Source organism: Camelina sativa, chromosome 13, assembly GCF_030686135.1.
Source record: "Camelina sativa cultivar CO46 ecotype springtype chromosome 13, ASM3068613v1".
Lineage (NCBI taxonomy): Eukaryota > Viridiplantae > Streptophyta > Magnoliopsida > Brassicales > Brassicaceae > Camelina > Camelina sativa.
Window position 1 is genome coordinate 12,884,728 of NC_141892.1, and position 17,112 is coordinate 12,901,839.

At 34.3% G+C, this 17,112-nt stretch overlaps 4 protein-coding genes across 6 annotated transcripts; 2 read left to right on the forward strand and 2 right to left on the reverse strand.

Moving 5' to 3' along the window:
* Positions 1–640: 640 nt before the first annotated feature.
* Positions 641–2,991, forward strand: LOC104736692 (uncharacterized). Of its 2 annotated transcripts, none has more exons than XM_010456720.3 (8): positions 641–1,024; positions 1,212–1,298; positions 1,395–1,590; positions 1,696–1,850; positions 2,043–2,186; positions 2,276–2,370; positions 2,469–2,634; positions 2,792–2,991. In XM_010456720.3, exons 2-8 carry the CDS (start codon positions 1,227–1,229, stop codon positions 2,867–2,869), a joined length of 906 nt encoding a protein of 301 aa, XP_010455022.1. In that variant the 5' UTR covers positions 641–1,024; positions 1,212–1,226; the 3' UTR covers positions 2,870–2,991. The 2 variants fall into 2 exon arrangements, with proteins under 2 accessions (XP_010455022.1, XP_087338108.1); XM_087481982.1 differs by having other exon boundaries at positions 932–1,024; positions 1,982–2,186.
* Positions 2,992–3,208: 217 nt separating this feature from the next.
* Positions 3,209–5,141, forward strand: LOC104736694 (putative L-cysteine desulfhydrase, chloroplastic). Its single transcript, XM_010456721.3, has 2 exons — positions 3,209–4,725; positions 4,975–5,141. Exon 1 carries the CDS (start codon positions 3,314–3,316, stop codon positions 4,718–4,720), a length of 1,407 nt encoding a protein of 468 aa, XP_010455023.1. The 5' UTR covers positions 3,209–3,313; the 3' UTR covers positions 4,721–4,725; positions 4,975–5,141.
* A 7,141-nt stretch (positions 5,142–12,282) lies between these two features.
* On the reverse strand, positions 12,283–13,636 carry LOC104736696 (zinc finger CCCH domain-containing protein 3-like). Its single transcript, XM_010456725.3, has 5 exons — positions 13,355–13,636; positions 13,174–13,280; positions 12,977–13,040; positions 12,738–12,806; positions 12,283–12,631 (listed from the first exon to the last, which is right to left on the reverse strand). Exons 1-5 carry the CDS (start codon positions 13,482–13,484, stop codon positions 12,522–12,524), a joined length of 480 nt encoding a protein of 159 aa, XP_010455027.1. The 5' UTR covers positions 13,485–13,636; the 3' UTR covers positions 12,283–12,521.
* A 35-nt stretch (positions 13,637–13,671) lies between these two features.
* On the reverse strand, positions 13,672–17,112 carry LOC104736695 (shaggy-related protein kinase alpha). Of its 2 annotated transcripts, none has more exons than XM_010456723.3 (13): positions 16,865–17,112; positions 16,130–16,299; positions 15,950–16,042; positions 15,742–15,801; positions 15,371–15,643; positions 15,212–15,286; positions 15,056–15,112; positions 14,828–14,968; positions 14,687–14,737; positions 14,500–14,595; positions 14,315–14,398; positions 14,100–14,202; positions 13,672–13,987 (listed from the first exon to the last, which is right to left on the reverse strand). In XM_010456723.3, the coding sequence occupies exons 2-13, from the start codon at positions 16,250–16,252 to the stop codon at positions 13,905–13,907; spliced, it is 1,239 nt and encodes a 412-aa protein (XP_010455025.2). In that variant the 5' UTR covers positions 16,253–16,299; positions 16,865–17,112; the 3' UTR covers positions 13,672–13,904. The 2 variants fall into 2 exon arrangements, with proteins under 2 accessions (XP_010455025.2, XP_010455024.2); XM_010456722.3 differs by having other exon boundaries at positions 16,787–17,027.

A 17,112-nucleotide genomic window follows, 5' to 3' on the forward strand; every position in this document is an offset into this window, starting at 1 on the left:
AGCCAGTCCATCAACTCAAGTAACAATGTAGCAGAGTTATTTACAAAGGTGCATTCGACTACCTCATTCAAAATGCATCTTTTGAAGATGATAAATACAAAGGGAGAGAATATGATGATTTGCGTTGCTGCACTCTTTTTCCCTTATCATGGTTTTTATCCCACTGGGTTTTTTCATGACAAGGTTTTTAACGAGGCAGTAAATAACACGCAAAATATCGACCTTGATGGACAATGTCAATGATGAAGGGGGAGATTGCATCACTATTCGTTGGAAACTACAAAGCATGTCAACAAAGGCCCTTTCTACTTCAACATTCAGATTGCATATTCACAATATTTGAATGCGTCATCTACGAGATCGTTGAAGTCTTTTTGAGGGGAAATTTACGTCATTGTACTCTTTTTCCTCATCATGGTTTTTATCCCAATGAGTTTTCCATGATAAAATCTTTAACGAGGCAATACGTAATTCGTAAATGATGATGGATAATCAAGAAGGAGTGTTGTAAAACAAGTGTGATTAATCCATCAACACATGTCATCACACCTTTACATTTGTCATTACCAATTTAATAAGTGGTATGACTAATAACTTCTTTGTTCCACTATAAATAGGAGTTGTACAAACATGAGAAAGAAAGACAATAATATAATACAAGGATTTTTACTTTCCTCCACTCTCTTAGCTTCTCCTCCCTCTCTTTAGTATTTCTTGTTTTACTTTATAGAATATTATATACATATATAGGTGTATTATAGTTATAGTTTATAACAAAAATCAAATTTTGTCACCATATCATTTATTTTTTGTGTAAGTGCCAAAAATTACTTGGACACTAATCTTTGTTATCAGTTTATTATAGTTTGGTTATTCCGAATTAATTGTTTTGGGCCCAATCATAAAAGCTCCGGGCCTGCTAAAGAAGAAAGAAAGAAAGAAAAAAAAAACTTCTACCTCGGTTCGTTGGTCTCTCTCTCTCTCTCTCTGCGCTGCGATCTTTCTCTCTAGAAACTCTGAGGAGGTAAGCTTCTTCAATCTGCATCATTAGATTTGTGTCGATTTGAGTTTGCGATAAACCCTAAACCATCAATCTTTAAGAAGCTTTACGTAGATTAATCAGTATCGATTTTTGAATCGTTGTGACGTAGAAGCCCTAGTTTCTTGAATCCATCAGAGCCAGCTCTAACACAAATCACATTGGGTATTAGGGTTGATATAGCGATATGGATACTAGGAGGCGTGAAAGTAAGAAGGAAGCAAGTAGTAGAGAGAAACGGATTTATGAGAAAGATCAGGTTTATTTCACATATCTCAATTTTTACTGGTTAAGTTATTGTGTGATTTTGGGTGGTTTGCTTTATCAGTTTGTGTGGTTCTTGAAATTGGTATAGATGAATCAAGAGTCTTTTATTGAGGGATTAGCTGAGGAGTTTCGATTACCGATTACACATAGGGTTACTGAAAATGTTGATTTGGAGGATGTGGAGCAAGCGTCGTTAGACACAAAGATATCTTCGTCCAATGTGGGGTTTCGTCTTCTTCAGAAAATGGGGTGGAAAGGAAAAGGTTTAGGGAAGCAAGAGCAAGGTGTGTTTGTGTGTTTAAACAAGAATTTAGAAAAATTGGTTGGTTTAGAGTTGTTTCATCTTTTTGAATTATTTGTGTTGTTGTGTTGATTGATATACTAATAAGGTATAACGGAGCCTATAAAGTCTGGTATCAGGGATCGAAGACTCGGTTTAGGAAAACAAGAAGAAGATGATTATTTCACTGCAGAGGAAAATATCCAAAGGAAGAAACTTGATATTGAGATTGAAGAGACTGAGGAAATCGCAAAGAAACGGGAGGTATGCGTTCAAAACATGATGCCTTTAACTTTCGATACCCAAAAGAACAGAAAGCAGTGTATATATATGCCTCTGTTTTTGACGGGATTGGTAGTATTGTAAAAAAGGGAAAGAAAAAAAATTACCTGCAGTCTTTTATTACCTGGTTGGTGGCTTTCTACTGCCCGCTTCGTGCCCATTATGACAATCCAGGTCCTAGCAGAACGTGAGCAGAAGATCCAGAGCGATGTTAAAGAAATCCGTAAAGTCTTCTATTGTGAACTCTGCAGCAAACAATATAGAACAGTGATGGAGTTTGAAGGTCACTTGAGCTCTTATGACCACAACCATAAGAAGGTAAACAAAAAAACTCTGATCCCCTTATTCCTTTCTTTTACAGCTTTTTTTCCAAAGCCTAAAGCCTAGAAGTTGCTGGTGTTTTGCAGCGATTCAAAGAAATGAAAGAAATGCACGGTACAAGCAACCGTGATGATAGGAAGAAGCGAGAGCAGCAGCGTCAAGAGAGAGAAATGACTAAAATGTGCTTAACAGTTTTTTTACTTTCTCTTCCTTTTACATGTTTTGAAAGATTGTGTGTATGCGTTGGACTTAACCCAGATTGTGTTTTGTACCTCTTAGGGCTGATGCTCGTAAACAACAGCAGATACAACAGAACCAACAAGAAGGCCCAGAGAATGCCCCTGTTTCTACACCAGCTAAAACCACGGTTGCACCACTTGCTGTCCAGGATCAGCGAAAAACATTGAAGTTTGGCTTTTCTTCTAAAAGCGGCATTATATCAAAGGTACTACTTAGCACCTTAGTCTTTGATTTACTGGCTGAGCCTGTTAAGTGCCGGACCTAATACAGTCGGTCTTTGGCCTGTTAACCAGCTTCAACATATCTTATCCTCTCAGTTACTGAAACTAGTTTATATATATATATATATATTACCTTTGTAGAGCCAACCCACAAGCAGCATCAAGAAGCCAAAAGTAGCAATTGCATCAGTTTTTGGCAATGATAGCGACGAAGACTAAGTTCGGGAAAATTGTACTCTTATGTAACTCTTTATTTTATGGTTCTTTACACAGATTTAAAACACACAGAAACTGGTCTGAAAAACAACTTTACAGAAATTTTGTTACATGTGTTTGCCCTCTTTACCACTCTTATTATCAAATCAATCTGAAACTGACAGTTAAAAAGAATTAAAGAACCGTTGAAGTGTCCACACCACCACACTCATCAGTGAACACCGTTTAGCACGTGAATGAAGTCTGTTGGGTAGGTGAATCTTTCCAATCACGCGTGAGTCACGTGACCACAACAACACAAACCATTTTTTTTTTTTTTGGTCACAGTTTCCAAAATGTCGTCGTGGCAACGCACTTTCACCACTTGTCTTTATCCTATTTTGTTTTTAGAGAAATTGGAAAAGCTCACATTTCCTCAATTCCTTCAAGCTCTCTCAATCAAAATCAATGGCGTCGTCTCTGTCTCCACCGGAAGAAGCTTCGTTTCACCACCGTCACTCCAAAAGATACTCCTCTTCCTCTTCCAACGGCGTAGCTGTCGAATCGGTTTCCGATTTCGTCAAACGCCCCAAAATCTCTCCTCCGAATTACATATCTTCCTCTGAGATCGAATCAGAATTTTCGCATCACGATCCAGACTTCACTCGGATCAACAACGGAAGCTTCGGCTGTTGTCCTTCATCAATCCTAGCTCGACAACGAGATTGGCAGCTCAGGTTCCTTCGTCAACCGGATCGATTCTTTTTCGAACAACTCAAACCCAAACTCTCAGAATCTAGATCCGTGATCAAACGTCTCATCAACGCAGAGCACGACGACGAAGTCTCAATCGTCGATAACGCTACAACCGCAGCTGCAATCGTTTTACAACAAACCGCTTGGGCTTTCCGTGAAGGGAAGTACGATAAAGGCGACGCGGTTGTTATGCTTCACTACGCGTTTGGTTCTGTTAAGAAGTCTGTTGAAGCGTACGTTACACGCTCCGGTGGACATGTCATCGAGGTACAGTTGCCGTTTCCGGTTATCTCGGCAGATGAGATTATAGACCAGTTTAGGATTGGTTTAGAAGCCGGTAAGGCGAATGGTAGGAGAGTTAGGTTAGCTTTGATTGATCATGTGACTTCGATGCCTAGTGTTGTGATTCCGATTAAAGAGCTTGTCAAGATTTGTAGAAGAGAAGGTGTTGACCAAGTTTTCGTTGATGCTGCTCATGGGATTGGTTGTGTTGATGTTGATATGAAGGAGATTGGTGCTGATTTCTATACAAGTAATCTTCATAAGTGGTTCTTCGCTCCGCCGTCTGTTGCTTTCTTGTATTGTAGGAAATCGAGTAGCGGTGCGAGGGATTTGCATCATCCCGTTGTGTCGGATGAGTATGGGAATGGTTTGGCGGTTGAGAGTTCGTGGGTTGGTACTAGAGATTATAGTGCTCAGTTGGTGGTTCCTTCGATTTTGGAGTTTGTGAATCGGTTTGAAGGAGGGATTGATGGTATTAAGAAGAGGAATCATGAGTCTGTGGTTGAGATGGGTCAGATGTTGGTTAAGTCTTGGGGGACTCAGTTTGGTTGTCCTCCCGAGATGTGTGCCAGTATGATCATGGTCGGGTTACCGGTTTGTTTAGGAGTGTCGAGTGATTCGGATGTTTCGAAGCTTAGAACGTTTTTGAGGGAAAGGTTCCACATTGAAATCCCGACCTACTTCAGGCCACCTGCAGACGGTGAGATTGATCCGATCACGGGATATGTGCGTATTTCTTTTCAAGTTTATAACAAACCTGAGGATTATCATAGGCTCAGGGACGTAATTAACGGACTTGTGAGAGATGGGTTCAGATGCACGTCTCTATCTGGTTGATTAAGGTACAGTATAGTATAGATACTTTACTTTGTTTGTTGAATTCGTTTCTTCAGAAATATCATGTCCCAATTGTTATTTATTTATTATCAACTTAGAAATTTGAGCATTTATATAGTCTTTGGGAACAACGGTGTGTTTGTTTACATCTTATTTAGAAGCATTGTGAGGCATTTTAGGAAATGTTACTAGAAACATCTTTAACACTAATGTCCATTATTGTCTTACTTATCTCGCCTCTATGTATTAACCAGGGCATCAAGCTTTTCGGGCGAATGAATCATCCTGAAAGTTATCATGGTTTAGGTACCATGGAGCTTCATGAGATATAGTAACCTTTCTATTTCCACAATCATATCTCTCAACATGAACTTCTTATACAGTAATCATGTATGATAAAATAAAACTAAGCTTTCTTCTATTTCCTTTGCTCATTTTCGCCTGTTCAAAATCTCCCTTTCACATTAGCAAGTCAGGGTAATAACGCAAATTGTAGTCAGTGTTACTGGTTCGTGAATGGACATGTCACGGTCGTAAAAGTTTATAATCTGTTACGTTTATTATGATTCAAATGATATCATTGGTTAAGAGGGCAACGTTGATATAGTGAGGATGTTCATTTTAAACCGGAGACTTTTTCGACTAACTGGTATCAGAATCGTGTGACTGACTAAAACATTTAAAGATATTTAATTTCTGAGTATAGAAACTGGTGATGAGAATATTTATTTTGGTCGTTGTGTTGATTGAAATGATTCTCAATTTCAGGTGCACCTTCGTAACTCTGAACCTTTGACCTACCGAACTATCACAAATTATACAACTCAGCTATTCGTAAATCGACGTGGCATAGCTTTAAATAATCAGTCTAATGTTATCCTCAACAGTGGAATTAGAGAAAACAAAACACCTTCCATTATCTCCTTTATTTAACAACAAAAGAAAATCAGGTCGACATGGAGAACAACCAGCGACAGAGGAGAGGCTAATGAAACTCATTGATAAGAATATCTGCAATAGACTTAGCACCCTATGGAATGGAGGGGATATCAGCATCTAAACTTGGTTTGCACCAAGATTCTACTAAAACTGTTTTGCTTCTAAATGTATTAAAAGGATTCTAACAAAAATTTTGTAAAACGTTTTTTTTTCTTTTGAATCTAATTTAACATTACATGGCCCTGTTCGTTACAGTGTCGCCAGCGACACCTTTTAGCTACTCAAATATAACTTTGTTTTTAATGAGTTTTGAAATGAGCGACACATGACGTAGAACAAACGGTGAGTAATTGATGATTTTTCAGTCGCCGCGTCAGTTAAAACAATCGCCGGAAATTGCAGCGACTCTTTTTCGGGAGCTAGCGAAAATAAATCTCATCTCCAGCGACTCTTTATTTCTGATCAATCATGATTTTGCATTTGTTTGCGTCATTTTTTCCGGTCGCTGCAGCTGTTTCAGCGACACTCGTCCGAACAGGGCCTACTAAAAAAACAAAAAAAAATCATGATTGCTATTTTACCCAAAAACAACTTAATACTATTATTCCCTTTCAATAAAAAGAGTAGTAAGACAAGGCATAACAAGATTTTCAAGGTTTATTAACCAGAAAAAAAAACAAAAAAAAAAACAAAAAATAGCTTCAGTGTTTTTATTATGGCTTTTTATTTTCATAATTTTGGTTGATTGTGAAAATGGGTACTTATTCTCTCACAGTGATGCAGTGTTGTAACTGTTGTTCACTACAAAAAAAACAAGTGTATTGTATCATTTATTTTGCATCACAAAATTAAGTTATGTTATTTTAAATTACTTATTTGTAAATGATGTAAATATATATGCCTTAACATCACTTATATTAACTAATGCTATAATTAACTTATTTGACATCAATTAAATAAAGGGAGATTTGCACCCTTTATAATATGAATCAACTTTGTAATATGTTATGATTATATATTTTCTACATTTTAAGATACATATTGCTATATTTTTTATGAATTTTTAGATTATACAGTATCCATTTGTCATTGAACATTTGTTAAATGATAAGTGGTTAATCAGTTGCAGTATTATGTTATGTTATGATCTCTTTGCAAGGTTCATGTTTTACCCAAAACTCAAAGAACATAAAAAAAGAGCTTATGATAATTAGTTACGGACCTTAACTTGGAAAAAAAAAAAAGTTTAGTGGATAAATAAATTATGGATAGGTCTCCATGGATTCATTCAAAACAAAGTAAAATTTTCCAAGATTAGTCTCTTTTCCACCACCAGTTTGGAATGTGCGGCAATAACAAAGTATATTCATACATTAAGATTCATGATTTCCATTCAAGCCAATCCACTTGACTTTGACCACATGTTCATTTCATCACATCATCTCCTTCGTTCTTCTTCTTTCTCATTTCATCGTACAAGTAATTTTGTGGTGATTAGGATCGGCATTTTTGACCCATATCAAACAGCAATCAATCATGATAGATCCAGTTATTTAAGATAGAACGAGGGATGAAAAAACCGATGGGGATGTGGCCTACAAATCTTCGACGAGGACAACAGATGATTGTCGGTGACGGTGGACGTTTGTTATGTCTAGATTCACGGTGGAAGAGGCCTGTGAATTAACCGGTAGTTAATGTAAACGAGATGTGAAATTGACCAACTCTTCCTTGCTCAATCAGCGGAACACCCAGATCGAAGGAAATCATAATTATCCGAAGATCTTGGTACGATGGCGACGACCACAAAAAAGGCTACCAAGCTAGGGTTTTTAGTTTGTTTGGTTAATTATTTTGTAATCCAATTCTAATTATGTAAATCATAACAAACTCTGTTTAGGAATATTATTAAAAAGAATTTGTATTTTTATTTAATTAATTAGTTTAATAAAAATAATCTTATATCAGTTAATTAATTAATAGTAAATCATTTGCGAATTTATCATTTTTTATTTATTTTTATTTTATCTATTTTCGTATTTAATTGATTAAATAAATACGAAAATACATAAATTAAATCAGATATTCGAAATTATACAAATATTAAATCAATTATTGTAAATGATACAACTAGTAAAATCATTTTACAAAATGGATACTAATTTCAACATCACTTATTAAAACTGACACAAATAGTTATATCACTTTTACAAATTGATATAAAACATAGTATCATTTATTAATAATTGATGCATTATTAATATCAACTATAACAACCGATACAAACAAAATAAAATTGCATCAGTTAATAATAAATTGATGTTAATTATTTACATCAACAATGTAAGTATCATTTTTATTAGTGATGTAAAATTTCTTTGTATCACTTATAAGTAATGCAAACATACAAAATAAATGATACAATACACCTGTTTTTTGTAGTGGTTGTTCCACTTTCGAGATTTACAATGAAATTTACAAATAACTTAGTATCATTTGGCTTAGTAAGTCTAAGAGTATATTATCAAATAAGACTCATAAACTAGTTCAATGTGAATTTAGTGGCGTGGAAACTTCCGAAAAACTTGTCCAACTTCATGTTATATTTTTTAAAGAGCAAATACAAAGTCAGTCTTGTTCAGTTTTGAAGTAAATTACATGATAATATAAATAAAACTGAAAATAATATATAGTTTGTTTGTAGATTTTTCAATTTTGGTACTTATGTTCCTCAAGGCATAAACATTGATATTAATATAATAATAAACATTGATCTTAAAAAAATATTATAAACAACTTTACAAATTATATTTATATGTGCGCAAATTGTAATATGTGCTATTAATCTCGATTTATGATAATATTGGGCAATAAATTTGATTTCTAGATACATATAATATTATTTTTGAAGTGAACAAAAAAATGATTATGTACTCTATGAATTCAAGGTCCCTAATCACTTCACATGTTACCTTGAACTTTAAAAACTCATGTGGACCTATGTTGCACAAAATATTGATCTTAGGAATCAAAATTATAACCAAATCAAAACTTGTATGTTGTCAATTGAATACTTTAAACAATTTATCATAAAAATAATTTACAAAACAAGAACTTTGAAGTTTTGTTAACTCAGTTCCCCAATGATTACCATAATATGTAGGGACATATGATTCATCATTCACAATCCTTATGTATTCATTATTCATTAGATTTCTCTTAGCTTTTCTCCCAACAATATGGAGTTTTTTCCTGAAAATTAGTTTATCAATCTTTCAAGTTGGATCATATTTAATTACAATGAACATGTTGAAGTTTTTATTCAATGGTTAAAATATGTATAGTGAGAATGTTGAATTAGGGTGATGAAACTTGAAATGGCATGTTGAAAAACGAGAAGAAGATGAATCATTGCCACATAATCCTTTAAACACCCAAAATTCTACTAATTACTCTTTTCACTACCCATATATATCAATTTAAAAATCAATGTCCTTTGCGACTCTCTAAAGTATATCAAATTATCAATTTCAAGTTTTCTGGTAATTTATTTTGTTTTTGTAATAAGTATCTCTATTTTTGTCTTTATTACTTACAAAAAGATATAATTAAGAATAAAAAAAAGTATTATAAATATTATACTCTTAGTTATTTCAGGATAGTGACTACTATTCACATAGTCGATCCAAGTATTTCTAAAGTTTTATAAGATATTTATAAGGTTTTAGAAATATGTAATCATGAAATCAAAAATATAAAAAGAAATAAGAGTAAAAGATAAAAATGGTGGGAGAAAATATGTTTAATTGAGTGTATGTTGAATTATTAAGTGGAAAAGGGAGAAGATGATGTGGAGTCTCAAAAGTAAAAAGTATAATGTTGAATTGCAAAAACATACAATCTTGTTTTGTTTTTCTTGTTTGTTTCAGCGAATGTCCCTCAAGCTTCATATCATTATATTCAGTCTAAGTTGTTCTGGTTAGCTCAGCGGAGTAGAAATCCTAAGCTCTTTGTTCTCATAGCCGGAGACTGGGAATATGTTTCTTATCTCCAAGTCATTATTAAAAGGCCATCAAATCTTCATCATATACCCCGAAGGAGTCCCCTCCACTGAAACGTACGCTTTCATAAGACAAAATTCCCTGGGATCTAAGAGCTGGCTAGAGCTACCGGATGATGCAAGCGTTCCAGCTCAAATTGAAGGAGATGGCGACAATGGAGGTGGAGGGGATGATGGCAACGGAGATGGTGGCGATGGAGATGTTGGCGACGGAGATGGTGGAAACGGTGGTGGAGGAGATGTTGGAGTTTTTTCTTGAAAATTAGTTTTTCAATCTTTCAAGTTGGATCATCTTTAATATTCTAAAAACTCAATTTTTGTGATGGAAGCTTGTGCTTTCATTTTAATGCTACACCTATTACAAAGAAAAAAAATTAGTGAAAAAGAACTAAAATTATAGTAGTTGTACACTTGTGCATTTCTTTTTTATGAACTTTTTTATGAACAAAAAACAAATATTTACAAAGAAATAGGAAAATAATTGGAAACAGTAGCTAAAATAGAGAGGAATGCAAATCACAACATAGCAAATTTATGACGAGTGTCTTAGAATGTTAAATCACTTGTTTTAATTTCATATAATCTTTGAAGACCAAAAAAAATCTTACATAACCAAATTAGAAAGAGTGCATATTTTTTTAGAAAATACAGATTATACAATTTACAACGAGCATGTTGAAGTTTTTATTCAATGGCTAAAATATGTATAGTGAGAATGTTGAATTTGGGTGCTGAAACTTGAAATGACATGTTGAAAAACGAGAAGAAGATTAATCATTGCCACATAATCCTTTAAACACCCAAAATTCTATTAATTACTCCTTTCACTACCCATATATATCAATTTCAAAATCAATGTTCTTTGCTACTCTAAAGTATATCAAATTATCAATTTCAAGTTTTCTGGTAATTTATTTTCTTTTTGTAATAAGTATCTCTATTTTCGTCTTTATTACTTACAAAAATATATAATTAAGAATTAAAAAAAAGTATTATAAATATTATACTTTTAGTTATTTTAGGATAGTGACTACTATTCACATACTCATCTAAGTATTTATAAAGTTTTAGAAGATATTTATAAGGTTTTAGAAATATGTAATCATGAAATCAAAAACATAAAAAGAAATATAAGGGTAAAAGATAAAAGTGGTGGGAGAAAATATGTTTAGTTGAGTGTATGTTGAATTATTAAGTGGAAAAGGGAGAAGATGGTGTGGAGTCTCAAAAGTTAAAAAAGTATAATGTTGAATTGCAAAGAGTAATATCAATATGTATCCCTAGATAATGTAATAATTAGTCCTCTCTCCTATGTACTATTTGACATATATGTACCTGAATATAAGACAACTACACCCCCATACACATTTTATTCTTTCTTTTTTTATGTGTTTTTCTCATCTATTCATCATCAAATAAGTCATGATCTCGTGAAGAGGTTAATTGGTTGAAATGGGGGGAATGGGAATCGTTGATGGCAAAAACCATTATCACGTTCTTTTCAGGTTGATTCAGTTCTGTGGGTACCAATTTACTTAGCAATCTATCTAAAGTGTTAACGTATAAGTTATATCTCAGCAGTGATAACTAAATTATCATTCTAACTAAATATATAAATATATAAGTTACCTAATCATTAAATTATTAGTGTAAATAAACAGATTAATATGTAGGTTAGCTTATGCAAATCCTATAATACATGATTTAATACGATAGATATTAGCATATTTATTTATATTATCATGTAATTTATACAATATTATCTGGATATATAATATGTTAGCACATTATCATTCTATATAACATATTATTATAATTGTTATCACGTTAATCATGTAACAAAAAGACGAATCCGTTTCGTTGAACTACTATATACATGAATAATAAAAACCATAAGTCACATTTTTAGATTAAGAACATGCATTTAACATATAAGATTAAAGTTTTCCGATACAATATTATTTAGCATGCTAAACAAAAAAATGATTATACACTAGAATAAGAAAATAATGTACTATATCATTCGATGAACAGTATTGTTGATCTTGATAGTGTCTCTATTGTTGAAAAAAAAAAATTGGTCAATGATATTTCTGTAAATAATTGAAAGGAGAAGGAGATTATTGGTTTGTGTTTTTCTTCTCTTTCCTACATACTTAATTTTTAAATTATCAAGGGTACAAATTTAATTAATCTGTTATTGAAGGCTACAGATTAATATCACTCAATTGCAAAATCATTGTGCCTAAACTACTAAAACCCTTGATTTCACTCATTATATAATGCTTCCAACACTTGCATTTTTTTAAATCAACCAAACACAAGGTGCCTTATGAAACTTGAAACATTGAAGCTTCATACTTAAATAAAATGTTACCTTGACTGAAACTTGTTAAAACTGTGATCAAGTATGCATTGGTGTGAAAAATTATACAAGGGTCATCGAACTGCAAGATATAATCTTAAGCTTACTCTAAATAATCTTAAGCTTTAGGAGGTAATTGCTCCGACTTTGTCAGATATTTTGAAAGTTTGGTTCAGGGAATGAAGTCTTGTGAGAGTATTTTCAGACATAGAAAGTGTGGTTCTCTGTTTATAAGGCAGAGACACTCAAGCAATGAATGTGTTTAATTACAATGTCCAAACCGTGCCTAAAAAGCATAAGTAACAACACTACCGTTGGTTGATATCCTTTCAACCCCCGAGTTCGAAAAGAGAAAGCTATGGCCAATGGCCGAGCCTTAAACGGGCAGAAAATTAGTTTTTCTTTTATGTAGAATCATCAATGTTGAATCCCTGCCACTATCCCCAGTCTATAGAGGGAAGCTGAGGATAGCCTTGCTCAGGAGGCGGTTTCAGAGATGGCGGAAGATCAAACCAACCTGTTCTTACTCTCCCGCTAACAAAATCACCTGTTTTGCACAATCAAAGCCTCCAACATCAGATTTCTATAAGTAGTAATTATGCTAAACGACTAAGAGAAGTTGAATGGCAAAAAAACAAAACAAGAACGCATACGGTTTAAAGTACTCTCTTGAATGTGTTGGTTAATCATGTCAGGATGAGGCTGTGTATTATTGGTGAATCCTGCATTTTGAATTCAAAAAAGAAAGATGATGTTTTAAGCGAAACAAACACAAGACAGAATCTAGGATGGGCGTAGTAGAAGACTTCTTTAGCGCTTTAAGAAGAAGCCAAGAAAAGAGACGAAACCACATGTCTAAAGCAAAGCTGGTATTTAAAGGTTTTGACCTAACCTGTGCTTCCTGTATTGTTCTGAGGGTGTAAGTATCTATAAGAGTTTCCGAATGGGCAAAAATTCTGCAAAAGACCCAATGAAGACAGGAACATAAGACTTAAAACAAAACCCACAAACAAGGCAATGTAAGAACTTCCGATTCAACGAAGAACAAGACTTTGCACATCCAAGAGATTGCTAGGAGGTAAGATGAACAGAGCAACCAAAAAAAAAAAAAAAACAGTTCGATTGAAGACGTCCCGAGGTAATGAAGCGATTGCAGAGACCCTTCGTCGCAAAATTGGAGACTTGTGGATTAAGATCTAAGAAACGAAGATGTTAAGAAAGAGAAGCGAAGCAGAGAGAGACGAAGAGAGAAGAAAGAAGAGAGACAGACCTGAGGAAGAGCTGTACCAAAGGGCTTTAGCTCGAAGATGAGGTTTGCTCTGAAGATGGCGTTTTCGAGCGACTTGAGTGTCTTGAAACTCCTTTTCGCAGTAATCACAGTAATATTTCCCAGACGGCATATCTTCTACAGCGATGACGGCCTCGTAATAATAACGAAGTTTTGGCTTTTATCAAGTCTGCGAAGAAGTGGCTTTACAATTGGCGCATGAGGTTTTCACGAAGAGACTTGAATTTGCCACAGTGAAACAATACGACGAACATAGACTACTAGGTTTGATGTTGCAGATGAAAGAAGAACGATACAAAAGCATACAAGTACGAAACTCTAGATAGAAAAAAATCCCTGGTGGGCTGTTACATTATAAACCAACCGACCAAGCATAGTACTGTAATAACTCTTTTTATTTTTCTCTACTCATACAACAAACAAAGGGATACATATCAGATCGTGACATATTGATACATAGAGAGGGAGAGGGAGAGGAGAGAGGCCGATTTATAGAAGTGTTGTGTTCGTTCATGCTACATTTTAGGGTTTTTCACAAACCAAGCCAAGGGCACTGCTTCCTCGCATGCTCAGGTACTAACTTAGCTACCATCTCCACGGGTACACCTTTCAGCTCTGTTCACAACAACAGGAGGCACAATCTTTAGTCCATGATCAAGAATCTCTCGATGTTTTTAAACTCTACAATGCTGGATTTTAAATGCATTAAGAAAGGAAGATGTTTAACCGTGAGGCTTGAAGTTGAAAAGCGGTGGAAGGAAACGTCCATTAGGCAGACGTGCGTTTGGATCTCTTAGCTCATCAAAGAATGGGTGGACCAATGTGTCAAGCTGTGACCAGATATACAATTCAAGCATATAACATGTCAGACAAAAGAAACCTGGGAAATGAATGAACCATCGAGATGATTTTTACAGAAGGACGTTGATTTGTAATACTCACAGCGGCACTTCGTAGATTAGGAGAGTATTGAAGAAGTCTTGAGACCAAATCAACAGCTTCCGGAGGCATGCGTTTGTGGAAAATCTGTGAATACATGATGAGAAGATATCGTCACATTGGCTTAAACTGCTACTGAAGAAGAGACATTGAACATTATGATCTGGTGTATATAATATCTAATTTACCTTGTGCCATGGATGAGCTTTAATCTGAGGGAATTTGAATTCCGTGTAGTTAGGGTTCATGCACTTGATTTCTTCCCTGGTAGGCGTTCCCAAGACCTACCCCAATACAAAACAAACAAATACATAAACATCAAATCTTCCATCAAAATTACTGATAACAAGAACATGTTATTTTAGTTGATTATACCTTGATTATCTCTACAAGTTGATCAACACCACTCTCACCCGGGAATAAGGGCTGCCATGAACAAAGGATAGAGTTTGTTAATCACAAAATTTCAGTTCAAAACAGAGCAGAAATGTTTGAATGAGATTTTAGTGTATTTACCTGTCCAAGCAAGAGTTCAGCAAGAACACATCCTGCAGACCAGACGTCAATGGCTGTCGTATACTCAGTTGCTCCAAAAATAAGTTCAGGAGCTCTGTAATACCTCGAGCAAATGTAGGAGATGTTTGGCTCTCCTTTTACCTGATTTCATGAGTTAAATTTATCAACAAGACAGAATTTAATCTCTCCACATAAAAATGTACTCAAGAGAAGATATATGAAACGTACCAATACTTTTGCACTTCCAAAGTCGCATAGTTTTACTTGGTGAGTGTGTGGATTTACCTGTTTCATTATAGATGAAATAAAAAGTGGCATTAAAAATAGAGGAAAAGTAAATATCGAGGTATACTGTCAGTTCTGGTTTATTAAGCTTTTTCATACCAACAAGTTTTGAGGTTTTATGTCGCGATGACACACACCAATGCACCGGTGAATGTAAGATAAAGCCCTAAAAATCTGCCAAACATAGAAAAAACAGATAAGTGATCGAAAAAAGAAGCCTCTACCTCTTAAACCTAATAAAAATGCAATAATTGATACCTGATATGTGTAAAGTTTGACGTATATGAGAGGCATTCTCTGATTCAGTTTGTTGTAATGTTTGATAACCCGATGAACAGTTTCTGGAACGTATTCAAGAACAAGATTGAGGTAAAGCTCATCTTTTTCAGTGGTTGAGAAGAAGCAGTGTTTGAGAGACACAACATTTGGATGGTCAAGTAGCCTCATGGTTTGAAGCTCACGGTTCTTGTACCTCCTATCTTGTAGAACTTTCTTTATCGCAACAGTTTCTCCTGTCTCAAGACATTTCGCCTGAATCATATAAGGAAAAAAAAAAAGGAATCCAAGTCAGATGATCAATCCTATCTTACATAAATGTGGAGAGCTAGAGATAAACGAACAAAACTCACTTGGAACACAACACCAAAAGATCCATGTCCAACAACACGTTCCGCCATGTAGCTGATCGTCTGCATTCACATTTGAAGAAAATTAAAATCGAACAGAAAACTCTTAAAACGAATCAACTAACACAAGTGATCAAGAATGGTATTTAATAAACATGAAACTCTAGCCAATCAACTAACTAACTTAAGAGATCAGAAGCAAAAAAAAAACCTGTTTTGGTTGGCCGTTTCTTCCACCAATGGTAGTGACTATGATGTGACCAGTCTCAGTCCCATTTCCATCTACAACCGTCGCTTCCATTTCCTAGCAATCATCACAAACTCATTTGAGATTTGTACAAAAAACTATGAGCAGAAATATATAACTACAATACGCATCATCAAAACATACTTTATCGTCTCGAATTTTCATGTCATTCATTTCCTCAGGCAATTTCTCAACACCAGTAGCAGCATGTGCAGTAGTAGTAGAGTCTCTTGCCCCGGGAATAGGAGCTATACCCACTGACGCCATTTTCAGGCTACAAAAATAGTTTCTTTCTTTATCTCAACTCTTCAAGCCTGCAACAATAACCACAAAAATGAGTCCACTGAGTAAACAAAACAAAATTTACAAATTCAATTTCTACAAAGAAACAAAAAAAACAAAAGCTTCTTTCAAGGTTAGAAACAAAGATAACTTACTTAGTGATTAAAATCAGATACCCAACTTCAGATAAGCAAATTTTAGAACACTAAAACTACGAATAAGGAAAGTTGTTTTTATTTAACGGGAAAAAAAAAAATTGCAAATTTAAAGGAACCAAGCATCATCGAAGTAAGAAGATCTAGAACTAGAAGCAGACCCACTCAAAACCAAAAATTAAAGTTCATTGTGAATCCTAGTCTATATACAAGCAGATCTGAAGCTAAAAAACACCTAAAATTTTTTTGGTAGTTTCAATAACAAAAAAAAAAAAAAAAAACCCAGAATTGGAGATGAGAGACACGAGCATAAAAATCAAGACTTTGAAGGAAAGAGAGAATTTTTTTTGTTTTTAATACTTACAGATGAAAAACCTAAAATCTCAGATCGATGAAGATGAAGAGAAGAAAAAATTAAGATATGAAAGAGAGAGATCCGTACGATTTAAGGATTTGTGAGTGTGGGTTTGATGATTATGAATCCCTCTCTCTCTCCCTCTCTAACTTTTTGTTTATTATTCCGGTGAGCCGAATTATGAATTTTTATTCTCTAAGAGTTTAATATAGCTGGCCTTCTCGTGAAGCGTTTAATATTTTTATTTTGTAAGAAAAGTATATAAATTTGAAGTCTTTATTTGTGATATACAATACAACAACATTGGTCAAATATGAAAAAATAATAATAATAAT